Source organism: Carassius gibelio, chromosome A10 (assembly GCF_023724105.1).
Source record: "Carassius gibelio isolate Cgi1373 ecotype wild population from Czech Republic chromosome A10, carGib1.2-hapl.c, whole genome shotgun sequence".
Lineage (NCBI taxonomy): Eukaryota > Metazoa > Chordata > Actinopteri > Cypriniformes > Cyprinidae > Carassius > Carassius gibelio.
In genome coordinates, this window is record NC_068380.1 from 4185105 (window position 1) to 4204930 (window position 19826).

At 38.4% G+C, this 19826-nt stretch overlaps 2 protein-coding genes across 7 annotated transcripts in view; both read right to left on the minus strand.

The window, feature by feature from the left end:
• The window catches only part of LOC128020876 (C3a anaphylatoxin chemotactic receptor), a 59441-nt gene extending 58846 nt beyond the window's left edge, over positions 1–595 (minus strand). Inside the window, exon 1 of one of the 4 annotated variants that reach the window (XM_052607637.1) lies at positions 58–293. The gene's annotated coding sequence lies outside the window, so the exon portion shown is untranslated. Of the gene's footprint in view, positions 1–57 lie in introns of all 4 variants that reach the window. The other 3 variants (XM_052607640.1, XM_052607638.1, XM_052607639.1) reach the window with 3 other exon arrangements.
• Positions 596–892: 297 nt separating this feature from the next.
• The window catches only part of LOC128020873 (adenomatous polyposis coli protein), a 33883-nt gene continuing 14949 nt past the window's right edge, over positions 893–19826 (minus strand). For all 3 annotated transcript variants that reach the window (XM_052607631.1, XM_052607632.1, XM_052607633.1), the window contains exons 3-16: positions 19286–19370; positions 15553–15742; positions 14398–14506; positions 14197–14310; positions 14006–14089; positions 11463–11543; positions 10868–10966; positions 10381–10759; positions 9272–9367; positions 9017–9156; positions 8852–8929; positions 8645–8761; positions 8348–8562; positions 893–8256 (exon numbers count right to left, since the gene is read on the minus strand). In XM_052607631.1, the coding sequence (XP_052463591.1) occupies positions 1905–8256; positions 8348–8562; positions 8645–8761; positions 8852–8929; positions 9017–9156; positions 9272–9367; positions 10381–10759; positions 10868–10966; positions 11463–11543; positions 14006–14089; positions 14197–14310; positions 14398–14506; positions 15553–15742; positions 19286–19370 (8139 nt within the window). In that variant the 3' untranslated portion in view covers positions 893–1904. The remainder of the gene's footprint in view (positions 8257–8347; positions 8563–8644; positions 8762–8851; positions 8930–9016; positions 9157–9271; positions 9368–10380; positions 10760–10867; positions 10967–11462; positions 11544–14005; positions 14090–14196; positions 14311–14397; positions 14507–15552; positions 15743–19285; positions 19371–19826) is intronic.

Genomic DNA, 19826 nt, shown 5'->3' on the forward strand with positions numbered 1-19826 from the left:
GGTTTGAATCACACTTGAGTTTTACAGATATAAGTGTCTTACAAAACTTGTACTCACCTCACCAGCTGCTCTGTACTCACTAGCGCACTTCGCCCAGCTCACCACTTTAAGACGAAACCACAGGAAATGGAAGGAAGTCCTACTGCTTTGATGAAACAACTACAAATAACTCTTAGGGTAAGCGTATGAAGAAATTTCCTTTTTTTTTTACCAAAATATAATTTTCAGTATTCCGTCAAGAATGCTGTTCTTTAAGCACAAACTGAAGGAGTTCTGATCTTCTGTTGCAGTTTCTCACATTCTGTTTCCTATTGTGGTAAACCAAAACCAAAACCGGAGAAGCACAAAGAAACTGTGAATATCCACAACTTTGTAATTTGCAAAATAACAAGACCAGTGCTTATTTGCCTGCTTGTCATTGCTCTAAAAATAGCTGCCACCACCACAGTCCTCAAATGAAATGGGTCCTATATGTACTAAATGAACTATATATGACAGTAGCCTCATATTGTGTCTACGAGCATTTACAAAATGACTGTTGGAAAGTACTGCATTCTTGAGAGCTGACTAAAAGTGAATCATAAAAGGAAATTTAGATGTTTATCTGCCTTACCAAACTGGATGAGAAATTGGTTTACATTAATCCACCCAAGAGAATATATTTTTTTTTTTTTACTCAATTAAGATAAGATCGTTTTTTACTCTGTAATTATCTGCATTTCTGGGAAAAGAAAAAAGCCCCTCAAAAATTTGAGATCACACATTTTATTGGGATTACTTATTTTTTTTTTAGCTTAACAAAAAAACTGGCTACAACAATCCCCCCCCAAAAAAATATATTTTTTCCCAGATTATAATAAACAATCAGGCCAAAGTCACAAAAATGATACCATTTGTGTAATTTAATAGTTTTTTATTGGAAATATTTTGTAAACATTTGATTTGCCCACTTTATTGCATGATAAAAATTTAAATAAAAAAAAAACTCAAATAAAATGTGATTATTTACACCATGGTTTTGGCAAAACAGTCAAAATATAATTATGTGCTTAAGTACTAAACATAAGGGGAAGCAAATGAGCTTTTAAAAATATACCAACACCAAAACCTACGTGAATAATTTAATTTTCGAACATTACTTCAGTCCTTCCAAGACTACGGTTTCATTGAAAAGACACCTGGCTCATCTGGCAACAACTATACACAAATAGCAGAGAAATGGAACCAAGTTTTTTTTTATATTATGTATGTCAACCATCAGCATTATTCAACAGTTCCGAGGGTTATTTCTTGCTTTAAAACAAAATGCACACACAAGAGTGTAAAATGTTACACTACGGCTATCAGTACAGGTCATATGTCCACTGAAATGTTTATCTTTATAGGAAATGCTATACCACTGAATCGGTTCATGCAAGGAGAAAACCCATTATGTAACATACAATATGCAACAGTAAGAATGTGTTTAACATTTGAATTAATACAGGTTTACGGTTTGTCCTAAAAAGTAATTTTAATTAAATGCAATAGTACTGAATTCCACCAGAAGTTTAACAGCATCCCAAATGGTCCATCGTTAGCCAATATTCTTGTCAAGTCATAGTAAATACAGGACACTGATGTGTGGTTAAATTAAATATATACATAATCAAATCTGTACAGTACAAATTGTCAAATATTTTTCCCTCCCTACAATGCTTCTCTGAATTTGAAACCAACATTAGCTTAAACCGCAATCAACCAGCAAGAATAAGTTTCTTAAAACAGGGTGCAACAACAAGAAGTTCTAAGAAAGAGGCCTCCACAGAGGTTTTTCCACAAAAACAAATTATAAACAAGGCCAGAGTGTCTGTAATAAGTGTTTTTTTGGTTGTCACCATTAAGCTTTACGAGTAAGTCCAAACTTAGACAGAAGTAACAATGTAAGACCCACTTTCAGTTGTGTCTCCTTTAGTGTCTCGCTTTTTAGCATTGCTTGAAATAGGTGTTGGGATCTGAGATGGTCTTGGAGTTGTGCTTTCGTCACTACTCTTTCTGGGGCTTGGTGTGTAATTAAAAGGACTTACCCTAGCAGCCACAGCACCACTAGGGGAGCTGTGTTTGCTAGAGTTAGTTGAGCTAAAAGGTGTGCGTTCAGCAACTGGGAATTCATGGACCTCTGTGCCAGTGTTTGGGTTACTTGGTGCAGGCTTGATATCGGTGACTTTTTTATCAAGAGACTCGCTACTTCTGAGTAAATTCAGATTTGTTTCTGAACCAAGGTGGCCCATGGCTCCATTTTCCCTTGCTAGTGGCTGTTTTGAGTGCGATTCGCTTGAGTCCCTGTCACAAGGTAGCCCTTTGTTTGATTGACTGTCAATAACGGGAGGTGTGTTTGCTGTGGGTGATTTACTAGACCTTGGATTATTTATGGGACAGTCTTCAATTCTCACCCAGACATCATCTGTCTTGGACATAGCAGCACCCATTGAATGAGCAGCATCACCAGTTGGATCTGGTAAGTCTAATGTCATAGAAGGTACATATGAGCTTTCGCTCTCTTTTATTTTCCTCCATGTTCCTTTGCGTTCCAAGCCACCCTCTTTACCTGATTTTTGAGGAGGATTAGTGGGTTGCTGTTCATCCTCACTTCTTCCCTTCTCACTGGACTCAGACGAAGCAGAGAGAATGGAAGAGCTGCTGCCGGTTCTTTTCCAAGTGCCTACTCTTGGGAGAGATGTTGAATGTTTGCTGTGCTCCCTTTTCCATGTCCCTGTCCTGTTGACTGGGAGCCTGGAAGGGCTTTCTGAATGGGATCGGGAGATGTCATGCCTTCGCAGTGACTTTCCATTACCATTCTCTGCAGAGTTCTGACTTTGAGGGGACTTTCTCCAACCACTTCCCTGGTATGGTAGACTAAGTGACATATCAGGTAAAGATGGACTAGATACTGGAGTCTGTGACTGGCTTGGAGACGAAGGTGACAAAGACTCAAAAGATGCAGACTCCTCTAATTTCCTTTTAAGTGTTGGACTAGGGGCTTCTTTGATAAATGTTGACTGACGAACAAGTCCAGGCTTCTCGGACCGGTCAGACTCACTCCCACTGGATTTGGTAGATGACATTCTGGACAAATCTCCCTTCTTTGAAGGGGCTGAGGCTCCACACTGGTTTAGACTTTTTGAGGCAGATTCACTTCTAGGAATTCCACTGGTACTTCTTGGCAAACCACTCTGCTTTGTTGGTGTTTGCTGGCCCAGTTGCCTACCTGGAGAAGTGTAAGCCATGCGTCCAGATCCAAAAGATTTTGTTGAAGCAGCACTGGGGGATGCAGTACGAGGCAGCTGGGTTAATTTGCTGGATTGGTTCAAACCATTCCTACCAGGTGAAACTGAGGCATGACCAGGGGACTGCATAGGCCTTGTTAGAGATTGCTGAACAGGTCTAGAAGGTGTGGAGTCTCTAGACCCAGATTGAGAGGAAACTTTACTTGACCCTCCTTGAGACGATGCTGCGTCCCTGGCAGGACTAGGTTCAGAATTTGCTGGGATTTTCAAAGGTATTAAAGAGTTTCCAGGTCCAGGTACTTGTGATGGTGGTTTTGACATTTGGCCACGTGGAGGGTTTTTTTGGGGTACCGGACTGGTGCTAGGAGAGGTACTCCTCACACCAGGAACATGAATCATTGTCCTCCCTCTGGAGATCACAGGAGCTTGAGCTTGTCTGTGCTGAGATGACATGCTTTCAAGACTGGGTCTGGGCTTTCCTGTGATTAGACTTTTATAAACTTTCTTTCCTCCTTTCAGACTCTTAGATTCTTCCTCTTTCTTTTTGGACTCTAAAGTACCTTTCTCACCAGGTTTTAGTATCCTTGGCCCTTTATTTATGTCAGGCTTATTGTCCTCCTGATTTAAAGGGAGATGGAAAGGCGATCCAATGGAAATGCCCGATTTGAGAGACAGAATAGAGTCCGAATCAGAGGAACCTTGTCTGGAGAGACTTGCTGCAGCCTGATGAAGACTGCTAACTATAGAATTGGCACCCTCTTGAATGGCTTTCCAATCAAATGATTCAGAGTCTGGTGATAAGGCTTGCTCTGAAATAGGGCTATGTGTGTCTGTGAGATCTAATATAAGATCTGGTTCCTCTGCTAAAATACCATCAGCCAACATGCTTTTTTCTTCCTTAACCCCTGGTTCCTCAGTTTTACTTCTTGGTGGCTGTTTCTTTTTCTTTGGCATTGCAGAACTGATGCATTCTTGGAGAAGATCATCTTCAGAATCAATACTGAGAGAGCTCAGGGAACTATTTCTAGAGAAGCACACAGGGGTGTCCTCAACGTGAAAGGCCTTTGGCACATAACCAGAGGCTTGTGGCCTAGGGACTTCCATCTGAGTTGCATCATCTTTGTGTGAGCAATCTTTGTTGTTGTTTTCTTGATCAATGTCACTTAATGAGCTAAGGGATGAGTTTCTTGAAAAACATACAGGTGTGTCTTCAATGGAAAACTTTTGCTTTTCATCGCACACTGCTACTGTATGTTCTTTGGGTGCTTGTGGAAAACTTGGTTTTAGAGGGGGTTTTGTTGGAGCTGTCTGAAATGCCGATACTCTATTAGGGTTTACTGGCCGTTCTGCACTGCACTTCAAAGGGGTAACTTTTCTTTGCTCTTTATCTTTTCGCAGCTCAGCTTTCTCTTTAGACAAGTCAAGATCGTCATCCTCAAAGTCAAGTGAACTCAGTGAATCATTGCGAGAGAAGCAATAAGGAGTGCCCTCAATTGGTGTATAATGATGCGGAGAATCAAAGGCAAACCCCGGACGTGTTCTCACCTCGGGATTAGAAGGCTTATCCGCAAACTCTCGTGTGACTTCTTTGGGCTCTTGCTTTTCCATTTCTTTGTTTTTATTTGGATATGATGCTGCTTCTGACAAGCTATTAGGACCCTCTAGCTGTTTGATCATCCTTGCTCTGTACTCACTGCTTTGTGGCATAGGTTTTACAGGAGAAGTTGGCTTTTTCTTTTCTAAGTCTTGCTGAACTAGGTTGCTAGTAGCGGTGGATGGATGCTGAGCCTGTTCAGGCATCTTCTGCACTCTAAATGGCTTGTGAATTTTGCCTTTGGGCATTGCCGAGTTGATACACTCTGCAAGAATATCGTCCCCTTCGTTATCAGCCAAGGGAGACTGCATGGGAGGTGATAAACCTATATCTTTAGCCTCTGCACTTTCCCCCTCTGGCAGAGTGTCTTGTCTTTGACCAGATGCTTCTGCATGGGAAGCTGAACTTTCATTGCCCGCCATCTCATTTGGGGGTGAATCAATTGTGAGGTCACTGAGAGATGTTGCTGTGGAAAAGTTAGTGGGGGTTCCCTCCACACAGTACACACGGGGCAGGTCTTCACAGTGTGTTAGGGTAACATGTTTCTGCTGTTGTCCTCTGTTTTGTGGTGGCAACAATTTATAAACAGGGAGCTGACTTGGTTTGCGAGCCAAGGGTGGGGGTATTCTAGAGGTGGTTGAGGGCGATTGCTTTTTGGTTTTTCTTGATGAATTTGTTGGCATTGCTGAGTTTATACAGGCCTCTAGAATTTCTATGTCGTCATCATCATCTGAGTCATCCAAGATGTCTTTTCCAGGTTCAGTTGATGATGGTGGTTTCTCTTGAACCTTGGGCTCTTGGATGTCTTCTTTCTCAAACTCTGCATCATTAGTATGGTCATCCTCATGAACTGGGGGCATTATCCTCAGCTCAACATCTTTATGAATAAAGGGTTCATCTAAACTTAGTGCACTAAGACTTGAAGCACAAGAAAAGCCATCTGGAGTGCTTTCTGTTGCAAAATGTAAAAGGGTATCATTATCTGGTAAAACTTGAACTTTCTGTACAGCAGCACTTACAACTGCATGTCTTGGAGCAAAATCACGTTTTTCAGAATGGGGCGGCACAGTAACTTTTTGTTTTACAGACGTGGATCTGGGCGGTGGAGGCGGTGGCGTCTTGCTGCGACTTGGTGGCATTGTTTGTCCTGGGCTATCAGGCAGATCGCTTGGACTGATAATCCCACTTACCATCCCACTAAATGGCTCACTCTGCACAGAACTTGCAATTGAATGACTCCCAAAACTTTCAAGGGAGCTGACAGATGTGCATCTGCTGAACATGAGCGGAGTCTCTTGTACATAATGTTCAGGAGGACTTTTTGGTGTTTGGGCACCACTTTTAGATGGGGATTTAGCACCTGATGAAAATTCGACTGTTTTGTGATGCCTGGAAGCGTCTCCATGTCCCAAGTGATGTCGTGGAGGCTTTATGCGAACATAATGGCCTGACCCTTGGCTCTCAGTTGTGCGTTGGTCAGATGCAATGTTACTAGAGGATTCTTTTTCTGACATGGGTAGATTTGCGTAGTTTTTGGCAGAGTTGACATTACGCTTGCAGCTTTCCATTTCATCTTCCTCAGAGGACAATGATGATAAAGAGCTACCACGTGAGAAACAAATGGGTGTGTCCTCCACACAATACGTCTGTAATGTTTCTTGATTTATCGTGGGAGCCTTGCATGCTGGGTTCTTCTGAACTGCTCTTGTTGGTCCTGCTCTGCTTTGAGCAGAAGAAAGGTGGGGCTGCTTTTGTCTACCCTGGTTCTTTAAAGATGCCACAGAGGATGAAGTTTCTTGGCTCAAATAATCTTTGCCAGAACCTTGGGTAGAAGATTGCTTTGTATGACTAAACATGGCCTTCTTGGAGGAAGCATCGGAGTACTTCAAACTGTAATCAATAGGTTGTTCTACATGATGATCCTCATTGTATTTCATGCTGTAGTTTGGCGTTTGCTCATCAAGCTGCTCTTCCTCTGAATAACGCTGACTGAAGTTTGTTGGTTTCTCATCGGCATAGTCATCCACAGTGCAAATAGTTTGAGAGATCTTTTTGTTAAGTCCATGACTTGACCCACTGTTAATTTGTTCATTTGAGCCCCTTGACCTAAATGCAGGCAGGTCCTGTTGAACAAACCTGGGCTGGTACTTTTTTAGTTTATCTTCTCCTTCACTGCCAGCTTCAGTGTACATATGGTATCCTGGGCTTTGCGATCTCTGTGGTTTCTGATCTGGCCGTTTAATTTCATCTTCATGGAGTTTAGACCTTTCCCACCTTTCATTCTGGCTTGGGCTTTGTCGACCAGAATTGAGCTGTTCATCAGAATACTTCAAACTGTAGTTAATAGGTGTGTCCAGATCTCCATTGTCATCTTCCATGTGATTTGCATTGTGTATCTTATGGGCAAGGTCTGCAGGATATTTTCTGTAGACACAGCATTTGCCTTCATCATCTTCTGAATAGGTATCCACTGAGGGCTTCATTTGACCTCTCTTTCCATAGCCATCAGTGCTGTTGACACTATTCAGACTGTCATTAGAAGCTCTGTACTCCAGTTTGGGCATTGGGCATGGTCCGCCTGAAGGGTCAGATTTGTTGTAGCTGTATATATTTTGGTGACCATGAACAGCAGTTTGGCGTCGGATGTCGTCTTGCCCAACGTGAGGGTCTTCTGTGGTTCTATCATCCAAACTTGGGTGCATGCTCTGCACTTCCTCCATTACTACTGCAATTTGAGCTGCAGTCGTGGGAATTTGCACCATTCGCTTGGCAGCCTCAGCTTCGGAATGGAAACCTCTTCGCTCTCGATCTAGACTTCTGTCCCTCTCGCCTCGGACACTATCTCCATTTCCTCTGTTGTCTCGAGATGATGGGCTTGAGAGCACTGGGGTGTTCATATAAGGTGAACGAACACCGACTCCATTAGGGTTATAGCCATCGGATCGACAGACACCATCATAATCGCCGTAGACGTTATGCTTATGTCTTGGCTTGGCCCTATGGGAGGCTTTTGGGCTCAAGTTGTCAATGTTATCAAAGGTTTCAGAGAGGTGCTGTGCATCTAGTTCTTCAATTAGTGCTTTCTGTTTTCTTACATGCAGGGACGGTAGACTGGATCCAGGAGACATGATGTTGGCATCCTTATACTTGGCAGGCCGATTGGCCATGAGGTTTCTCAAAGCAGCAGCACTTCCCATAGCTATCATCTTGTGCTTGGAATGAATTAGGTTTTTTAGCATGCTAACTGCACCCATATCCCATAATGCCTCTTGATCTTTTGCGTTCCGAGCAGAGAGGTTCCACAGCGTCCCACAGGCATTGCTCACTATTGTCAGACTGTGTGATTTAAGGTGCTGAAGAAGAGTCTGAAGGCAGCTGTTTTCCCTTAAAATTTGCCTGAAATAAACCAAAAGAGGAAAAGGTTTGCTGACATGCGGACATAATAAAAATCTGTGAGTGTATTCAGCTTTCATACAGCATACTCTACCTGTGTTCCTCATTTGTGGCAATTAGGCTCGATACGTTTCTCAAGATGCCACCACCACTTTCTATAATGGCAAGGGTGTTGGTTTGGCTTCTGTATGTTAGAGTGCTCACTAAAAATGCCAAAGCTGCAGGAACAGCACAGATATCAGCTTTGTTTTCAGTGCAATGTGCTGATAAGTTCCAAAGGGCGCTCAAGACGCTTTTTAATGTGGATTCCTGTAAAATAATAAGAAAGACAATTTCCTTAATGACTGAAATGCTTGTTTGCATTCTGATGACAGAAATAACTTAATCCCACCTTCTGAATCTCCAAGGCACACTCCATCAGGGCTCTAACACTACCAACTTCTCGCAAGATCTTCTTACTGTTCACATCAGCTCGCCATGAGAGGTTCCTCAAAACACTGGCAATAACCTAAAGTACAATCAATTCGCATTAATATCTTTCCTTCCAGTGCCGTGCATGACTATGCAAATGATAACATGAGTTTCCAAGCAGTTATACCTGCTGTAGGTCCTCACTCTCTGACTTCAGTTGAGCTACCATGGCCCTCATGCAACCTTTCATTGAGCAAAGCGTAGCCTGTAGGCAAAACAAGAAAGTAACAGTTAAATGCAATAATAAACAATGATTGGAAATATATCCATATAATGCTGAGACATAACACACCTTGTTGGCTACATCTCCAAAGGTTAAATTAGTTAGAGCCATTCCAGCATATCGTCTTAGTGTAACACTGTAGTGATCACTGGTAAGACCGTAAATCTCACAGTCTACCTGAAGCAGCTCCCCAATCGCCTGAAGGCCACCTGCATGAACAATGCATTGAAATAATCAGCCAATGATATTTATATTTTAGGGTTTTCAATGTCTAACAAGAACAAACAGGAGGACAAGTTTCGTTTATAATTTTGGAAAACCTACCAAGCTCATTCATGGCGTGCCTGTGCTCTTCATCAAAGGAAAGTTTCATGAGAACACACACCGCTGGGCAAATCTGATGCTCGACTGGTGAAGGCACTGCAGTGAAAGCAAAAGTACATTAATGAGGCTGTACTGTTCCACATACTTAAATTATGTATCAACCATTAAATCATCCATTAAGCTCCTTCCCACCAGGGCATTTCAAATGAATGGCATTTATAAATTAATAAAAAGTTATATGTAGTACTATATGGAATAATATAAAAAGGCACTGCATTTACAGCAGCAATATATTAGGGATACATATAGGCCAGTTTATTACTGTTGTTGACTTAAGTTTATTTTAAATGGCTAATGCAGATGCTTCAGAACTTTGTGCCTGAGTTTGTTTTAAATGGCTAATACAGATGCATCAGATTCAAAGCCAAATTCAAAGCTAAATATATACATAATAGTGGGTACTAAATATTTTATGTTAACTGAAATAAAACATTATATGAAAATTTAAATCATCTTAAAAAAAATCTAACTGAAATAAGATGAAGTACTACAATGACTGAAACTACAATTATTATAAAATACAATTAATAAATAAATATTAACTAGTAAAAAATAGAAATAGAGTGACAAAAGCTAAAACGGTCAATATAAAAATAAAACCAAATATAAAAAAATAAATGAAAGCAAAAATAAATAGTAAAATGTTTTTTTTAAAAATCTAACAAAAATTTAAATGAAAACTATATAAAGTAAAAATATATGCATTTTAAATATATATAAAAAAAGAATTTAAAATATTAATAAATACTATATGTTCTTTATTAACAGCTAAATGTGCACATATTTTGCTGAAATTAAAAGAACACATTTTACTATACATTCACTCAAAATTAACGAAAACGTTTCATTTAAATTTTTCAGAAATTTACTATTGTCAATTTAAAGCCGTCAGTGAATTATGAAACCAACACAAGGATGCAAAAACACTTCTATTTATTTCACAAATTTACTACAACTAAAAATACTGCCACTGCACGGATACCATATCACACCCCCTGCACTATTCCTGACAGCCTGCATATATCATTGCGAGATATATTGGGTCTCACTTGGGTTCTTGTCCTGGTCCACGCCGCGCTCATGGCTTTCCTGCCACTCCCAGCAGGTCTCGCAGTAAGCCCTGATCTGCTCCAGCAGGTGGAGCACACGGATCTCTTGTCGGCCGCGTTTGTCATCGGGCTGCGAGTGGATAATGTTATGCAGGGCAGCGCTGGCCCTCGCCCTCGCCTCTTTGCTGCCGCGGGAATTTCCAAGCAACACAGAGTCCTTGTCATTGCCGTGTAGAAGCTGGATGAGCAGCGGCAGACAGCCGGATTGACGCATGGCGATGCAGCTGTCCTGAGAGCTGGACATGGCCAGGAGTGTGCGAGACATGTCGTCTTTATCATGGGTGCCCAGCATAGACAGCAGCGAGTACACCATTTCCACCTGAGCATATGAAGACTTGATTAAAGTGATGCATGCTGTCATTTTGTCTTCAATCGTCACAGCAAGTCATTTTGAGACTCAAGCATTGAGAATCTAGCATTAGTTAACCTTAGTGCCTAAATGGCTGGTCAGTCGGCGTGGAACGGAGTAACTTCCTGCACTGCTCATCTCACTGCCGGCATCATGATCAACCCTAGAACTTGAGCCCTGGCAGACAGAAACATACAAAGTAGTTTCAAACAATATACTTTAAAATAAAAATAAAAAATGTTAAACGGACATGTCTGCAGCAAATTGAATCAATGCATTTAAATGCATTTAATATTTGAATCAATAAAAAAAAATGCATGTCTTCATCAAAGCTTATCAAACACCTTTTAAAGTTAAATAAAGTTGCACCCAATCCAGTGACATTCTGCATGCACTATCCGTCTGAAAAATACCATTCGGCCTTAATGCAACGGAAACCAAAAAAACCCTTCTGAATTCTAATTAGGGCTCTATGATGAACAATAAAACCATTAGCATCTGCATTCAAATCATTATTATTCAAAGCATGCCGAAGCTTTTGGCACAGATTGAAAGAGCTTTTAAAAAAGGACTGAATACTTGGCACCCACCGGAGGACACTTCTGTTCATGAGACCATCAACAAAATGAGTCTGATTCAGTGGGAGACTATTGCAAATAGATCTAGTACTCACCTGTGAGCAGGCCGCATTACCAGCGCCAGCATCTCCTGCAGCATGAGCTCCTTCGGTTTGTGTCACAGGATCATGCTTGACCTGAAGATTCAACGAGGAGTAATATGAGGAACAGCAAGGTAAACCGAGCAAAATCACACCTGCAATGCAAGTCACTCTGTGCAACCGAGGCTACAGGAGACGGTGTGTAATCAGCTCTGAGAAGTGCGGATGATTCAGTGCATAGAGATACAGAGCGAGGATGAGTCTTCAGCTTCAGGACAGAAGCTTCAACAGCATCAGGCTCTTCCTGACCTACATTGGCTTCTCATTCAGCCGGCGGGATTGTGGAGGAAGTGCAAAAGTGTCCAATAGGATTTATCAACTTCAAGTATAAATCACATGTGCCAACTCTTGAGCATGCATACAAAAAAACTAGTGCTTTCTACTATTTTACTATATAAAAGAGTAGTGCATTAGAAATGGGAAGGTTTTTATTTTTAATTTTTATTATTATTTTAAGTTATAAATGTATTTTTTGTAATGCAAATGTAATATTTACTGATAAACCACCTGGATTTTTTTTATTTTTATGCTCAGAATATTACATGTTAAAGGAATGGAAAGCTGTTTCATAGCATCACTGGATATGTAAAACGTTTAATCATAAATAAATATGGATAAAATCATTATTTGGTTTATGTGGTTACAAGTACATTTGTGTGTATATGCTTTCTTACTGTCAATATTGACATTTTCTGTGTTGAAAACCAATGAACTATATAATATTATAATTCTAATAGCTTAGTATTTATTTATTTTGAATTTACTTATTTTTATTTTCAGTTTTAACTTTTTTTGTCCTTTTTTATATAAATCTGAATTTATATATAAATAAATGTATTTAATAATTTTGTTTGATTAATTCATGACTACAACTTAAAGAAAAATAAAAAAATTATTTTGAATGCAATGCAATCTAAATAACTTATGCCATTATATATATATTATAATACTTTAATGTACTTATTTAAATGGTTTTATTTTATTCTTTTTGTTTTGTTTAATTCATTTATGACTTCAATTTTAAATGAACCAATAAAACGTACCTTGCATGCATTATAAGTTGCTTTGGATGAAAGTAACTATTAATGCATGCATGTAAATGTAATAAATGCAAGCATAGCTAAATAAGCTCTCTGCATCCTAAAGCTGTGTCACACTACTGTTTTTTTTACACTCAGCCTCACTGAACACGATCCATTAATGCAGCATGCTATTCAATTAAACTTTTATGGCTTCCCTGATTATGCACAGATGCATTTTCTGTGCACCATTTCTGTGCATTTCTGAACAAGCTGTAAAAGCGGAACATTACAGACTGGAAGAAGCGCGGCAAGCAAACACAGATACGGAGATGGAAATCACATCCTTTCTAAAGCAAAGGAATTAAATGTGTGAAGAGGAACAAGCACTTGCACAATCTGACCACAAATTTCCATAATGACAACATATGATTATCTAGACCTCACAAAATGACTTTCACTTGTTCAAGTGGACACAAAAGCCATTTCTGGAAATCTGTTTCAGTCTGATTGCTCAGATTGGATTTAGCGTAGTTTTTCATGTTCTCACGCCACGTAAACCTGGACTACGGGATACACAAATCAGAACTGAACAGTTGTAATAATACACAGTGTGGACACTCAATCATTTAGATCAGATTCCAATCAGATAAGCACGAAAATCAGGTTTGGACTGACAGTCTGAACAAGGCTAAATAGAGATCACAACACTGAGCTTTTGGGGAAGCAAAACATTAAAGGAATGGAAATTTTCTGATAATTCACTCACTCTTGAGACCATTCAATATCAGGACGAGTTTGTTTCTTCATCAGATTTGGAGAAAAGTAGCATTGCATCAGTATCTCATCAATGGATGCTCTGCAGTGAATGGGTGCCGTCAGAATGAGAGTCTGATAAAAACATCACAATAATCCACAGCACTCCAGTCCATCGGAGAACATCTGGAGAAGACAAAACCTGAAACAAATCCAGCATTTAGATGATTTTAACTTCAGAGTTTAATCCATAATAGCGCTTCCTCCAGTGAAAAGCTCATGTGGTGTGAATCAGGAGAGAAATCTGCACAGATCAAGCAGCTCTAAACAAATATGTGGCTGGATTTTGATGTTAGAGACAACAGCAGATGCACTTTTTCACTGGAGGAAGTGTTATTATGGATTATAGACTCTATGTGTTTGAGTTAAAATCATCTTAATGCTGGATTTCTTTCAGGTTTTGTCTTCTCTAGATGTTAACTGATGGACTGGAGTGCTGTGGATTATTGTGATGTTTTTATCAGACTCTCATTCTGACGGCACCCATTCACTGCAGAGCATCCATTGATGAGACACTGATGCAATGCTACATTTCTACAAATCTGATGAAGAAACAAACTCATCCTAATCTTGGATAGACCTGAGGGTGAGTGAATGTTATATATTAAAAGTACTAATATCTAAACATGACTGTATTATATAGTCATCAGAATAATCCAGTACCTCTGCGTCGGCTGCTTGGGTCTGTAACCGTGTCTGAATCCTCAGCATGTCTTTTTCTATCTGCTGTATCCGAGCCACGCGGCCCTGAGGACGCATGATGGAAACTTCATTACCAAACTCTTGGTTTCACTCTGAATTTAGAAGTTCTAGTTTCAAATCATAAGTCTCTAGGTTTCAGCATCTCAGCCCACCTGCGCTCGCTTCTCCATGTCCTGACACGAGCCCAGCTGCTCCTCCATCGCGGCTCTGATCTGCCGGGCTTCGTATTCCAGCTGTCTGCGCGTCATATCGGTCTGAAGAGAAAACTACAGCAGCAGAAGAAGTGTGAAGATACAGAGATCATGCAGTGAATCTGATGCAGTGAAAGCCGCATGCATACTGTACATACTTACATTCTCAGTCAGCGGCAGACTGTCGATCCTTTTGGTGAGGTTTTGTAACTGAGCATAATACCAGTCTTTTTCCTTTTCTTCCTTCTCAAGTTCTGCCATCAACAAAGACCTAATAAAAGCAAAGACAATTTAACTTGCTTTGAATTTTTGACTCCTTAATTTGTTATAGATCAAAGATTTTATGCATCATCTGAAAGCTGAATAAATAATATTTCATTTTTTGTGAGGAGCACAATATCCGTCTGAGATACAACTATTTGAAAATCTGGAATCTGAGGGAGCAAAAAAATCTAAATATTGAGAAAATCATCTTTAAAAATGGTTAAAATGAATTTTTACCAATGCATATTACAAATAAAAAAAATGTTTTTGATGTATTTATGGTAGGAAACTAAAAAAAATATATCTTCATGGAACATGATCATATTTTAAAGAATTTTGGCATAAAAGAAAAATCATTTTGACCCATACAATGTATTTTTGGCTATTGCTACAAATATACCCCAGAGACTTCAGACTGGTTTTGTGCTCCAGGGACACAAATGTAGAAAAGAAAAATAAATATTTTGCTCACCTTTATTTTATTAAAAATAAATTTAAAACAATGTGCAATTGTGAAATATTATTGCCATTTAGAATAACTGTTTTCTATGTGAATCTCTGTTAAAGTGCAATTTATTTCTGTGATGCACATCTGTATTTTCAGCATCATTCCTCCAGTTTTCAGTGTCACATGATCTTCAGAAATCAGAATAATATGCTTATTTACTGCTCGAGAAACATTTCCTTTTATTATCAATGTTGAACACAGTTAATATTTTTGAGGAAACGTGATTTTATTTTTCAGGATTCTTTGATGAATAAAGAGTTCAAAAGAACTTAATCTCTTTATTATCACTTTTGATCAATTTAATGCGTCTTTGCTCAATAAAAGTATTAATTTCTTTCAAAAGCCCAAATGGTAGAACATTAGTGCATATATCAGAATATTTCAAAATGTAAAACTTTGTAACAAGGTTGTAAGCAAAGGAATGTAGCATCTGATACAAACCCTCTATGAGATTTTGAAGAAACGTTTAGTTAACCTGCTAAGAAGGATCTAATCAGCCACATGACCTTCCCATGTGATGCTCAGAATGATCCCTTGTCGCTCACCGTTCCTTCTCCAGCTCCTCCAGGTACCCAGCGCTGTCTCGACCCCCGCCGGTCACCCCTCTCCTGGGGAAGGAGCTCATGGGGCTGGGCCCGGGGCTGCTGTCGGCCGAGTGGGTCGAACCGGACCCCTGCAGAGACGCCTTGGACCTCATCTTCACACCAGAGAAACTGCTGGGGTCATGACTCATTTCTACAGGACAGAAGAGATGATGACGACGACTTCGGGTACCATTGTACAGCCACACAGAAGTTAAACTGAGATGCAAAATTTAGTTGCATTGGTGTATAAGGCATATTTTATAATTACACATAAAAACAAATGAAAAATGCATGTGAATAAAACATTTACAAACATTATAAAACAAATTATTGTGACACGGAGTATAAGAAACATTTATTATAAATGGCAAGCATACACTCATGTATTTTAAAGCACAACAGAAATTTCTCTCTCAAGATGCATGTTTTCCATGCTGGACATTAATTGCACATTTTGATAAAAGGCTTGATTCATATTCTGGAAAATGCAGTACATTAAAGAGCTTTTATATTATCTTCAGCTTACTGAGCTGCCTTGCTGTCTTCTGACCACACAAACTCTCTAAAGCAGAATCTATCTGAAATGGAACACCCCAAGTGAGCGATTTTGAGCGCCCTGTGTAGTAAATAACCATAAATAGCATTTTTATTCTGAGAGGGTTTGACATTACCTTGTTGCTAAGCTAGTGACAAGCATATGTCATGCATAAAAATACACAGCACACAGAAATACTGAATGAAAATTGGACCACAGCAAGTTATGTTTTAAAAAGCTTGCTTTCGGTAGCGCACATGTAATATCTTATTGCAAAATACTACAAAACCAGATTTTTTTTTTTTCATGCACTTGTGCACTTTTGGGCTATTTAGCTTGCAGAATAGTGGACCGAAAAATAATTTGAGTGTTTGTTTTATTACAATTATCTATTTGCACTAGAGGTCGACAGATTTATCGGTTTTGCCGATTAATCGGCACCGATTGTTGATTGCTGGAACAATGTTATCAGCAAAAATCAATGCCGATAGTTTCCCGGGTTGAGTCCGTTGCTGGAGAGGCTGAGAAGGATCTGTTTTCATTATACAGTCAAGAGCGGCCTCTAGTGGCTGAAATTACTGACAGCACGTGCTGTGTGTTTAGACACGTGATGCTGCACGCTGAACAGAGCGAGGAACTTCAGACAGAAAATCCTGCCGCACCTCAGAGCACCATTCACATAGTTTTCCATTAAATGATTGTTCTTTATTATAGAATAGATTTATTGTCTATTGTTCAGTAGAATGTACATGTACTACTACTAAAATGAAAACATAATTTTTTAAGGAATAATTAATAAATAACAAATAATTAGACATGGTAAAACAGAATTTGGTAAGAATAAAAAAAAAATATTGTGAGAAAAAAATAAAACATTTCATACACCCTAATCATGTAATTTGTGTTAAACTTTTATTAAATTAATTAGAAAATGTATAAGTTTCATGATTTTATAGATTTACTTTATGATTCATATTAGGGCTGGGATAAACGATTATTTTTTAAACGATTAATCTAGCGATTATTTTTTTCCGATGCATCGATTAATCTTACGATTAATTTTTCCGGACCGATTCGATTTCGATTATCTCCCCATTAATTGACTACTAACAATTTCTACATGTTGATTTACATATCTGAATGAAAAAACATGAATTCCTTAACATTGCAATATATGTTTATTGCTCTTAAAATTACAAAATAAAAGACTAAGAATGCATTAATTTGCACTTGTATAGAGATAGCATTCAATAAAAGAATGTGAGTGTGCGAGCGCGTGTGAAACTTTGGCGTTCCGCCCTTTTTTATCGTGTCTAATGATTTTGGTTAATATGCACGAGGGAGAGAGAGAGAGAGAGAGAGAGAGAGAGAGAGAGAGAGAGAGAGAGAGAGCGTGCAAGACAGCGCTCGTGTAGTTTGAAGACTGTGAGTGCGCAAGCGCGCGTGAAACTTTGGTGTTTCGCCCTTTCTCTATAGTGTTTAATGATTTTGATTAACATGCACAAGGGAAAGAGAAAGCAAGAAGCGCTCGTGTTGTTTGAAGACTGTGAGTGCGCGCACAGCCGGGGCTCTCTCTCGTACACGCCCTGTGAGTCATTCGTTGTCCTCGCCCTAATTCATAAACTTTAACTATTAAAAATGAGTGGAGTAAAATGTAAATGGAAAAAACAGAATCCAGAAAAAGTTACAGAATTTGGAAATAAATAAAATGGGATCTAGGAAACAATTAAACCGATTTCATAGGGTCCTATTAGAGTGTGGTAATTTCAACATTTACTATTACTATTATTATTCCTACTTTTTTTGTAAATAAAGCACTATTTTAGCTTTTTCTTTTTTCAGTATCCATTTTAAAAACTATCGATTAATTAATCGGTATCGGCCAGTGTGGTCCAAGTTTGCTATCGGTATCGGCAAAATCCAATATCGGTCGACCTCTAATTTAAACATCATTCCTATCTTTACCTTTTATTGTATTTTTTTATAGAGATTTGTTGATGCATAATTTTCCTGATTTATATAACATATACATATATATAACATATATATATATATACACAAATATACACACATATGAATATATATAAATTAAAGTTATCCATTTAGCAGACGCTTTTATCCAAAGCGACTTACAGTGCAGTCAGGCTATCAATTTTTACCTATCATGTGTTCCCGGGGAATCGAACCCCCAACCTTGCACTAGCTTGCTTGCTAACGCAATGCTCTACCAGTTGAGATACAGGAGCACTATACACACACACACACACACACACACACACACACACACACACACATATATATATATATATACACATATATATACACATATATATACATATATATACACACACACAGACTTTTTTGTGTGTGCCTGCTAACAGCATTTTCTGATTTATGGAGTGATAAAAATTGAAATCCTAATATAAACAAAATTTTAAAATATAATTTCTCTTCTGGAAATGTATGCAAATTAGTGCATAAATTAATTAATACATAATTAGCATATTTATACATTTCAGAAAATCTGTAATACCTGAAAATTGTGAAAATACAAAATGTACAAAAGAAAATTACAAAATGTGATATAAAAATATAGAACTAAATATATATTTATTTTTATTAATACAAATTAGAAAAAAAAACTATAAGAAAAACAATATAAGACACAATATCATAACTAAAAACATTTAATATATAGAATAAAATAACCATGTTATATAAAATAAAATAAAAAATATACATACTGTAAATTAATAAATAAATAAATCTAAATATTTATGATGATTTGGTAGTAATCGTGTCTAGATGTTTGACTCCACAAACATAACCAATCAAATATTAATTACATTTCAAATTATATATTATTTTTTTAAAGGTCTAGTCTACTTATATTATAAAAGTAATGTCCTTGGCTTAGATCCTAAAATAACTAATAGATTACAGATATAATAACATTTTCAGCAGCCAAAGACATTGTCTTAATATAGTTATTATTTCAATGGAGAAACTATCATGATTTCTATTAGTTGAAATGTTTTCTCTACTAACTTAAACGCAATCTAGATGGACATCTCACTAAATTTATGTAACAAAGCAAGATTATATAATGCTAAAATATGCATTGCTCATATGAATCCTAAATGAGTCAACTATCCTCACCTTTAAATCTTTCCAAAAAGTCAATCTGCCCTTGCGAATCTTTGGAGTCCTCTTCAATACTTCCTTGTAGGTGCTTCAAAACCTCCTGAAAGAGAAACAGACCTTATTCAAACACTGAAAATACACTATCTGTGTGTGTGGTAGAGATTGAGAAGCCATCCTTAGATAATATAACATGATGCACAGAAGGAACCGGAAAAAGAAAAAGCATGAGAGATTTCCATCTCCCACCACATGTAAGAAGACTTCTTCAGTCTGACCGAGCTGATAAAGAGAAGAAAACTTGCATCAAAGAGCTTTGAAGTGCTTTGAAGACACACGTGTCAGAGACGTAAACAGCTTTGAAGCTCTAAAGATGCACCTGCTGCTTCTTTAGTGCCATGTTTGTGCATGATCCGGCCGTGATAACGCCTCGATTTCTCTCTGAAGGGGGTTTTTAGCAATCGCTGCTCTCCCAAACATCAGCGACTCACAGCTTTAAACATCAGCAAACACAGCATTATGTTGTACAACAAATGCAGCTAAATTTGGAGATTAAATG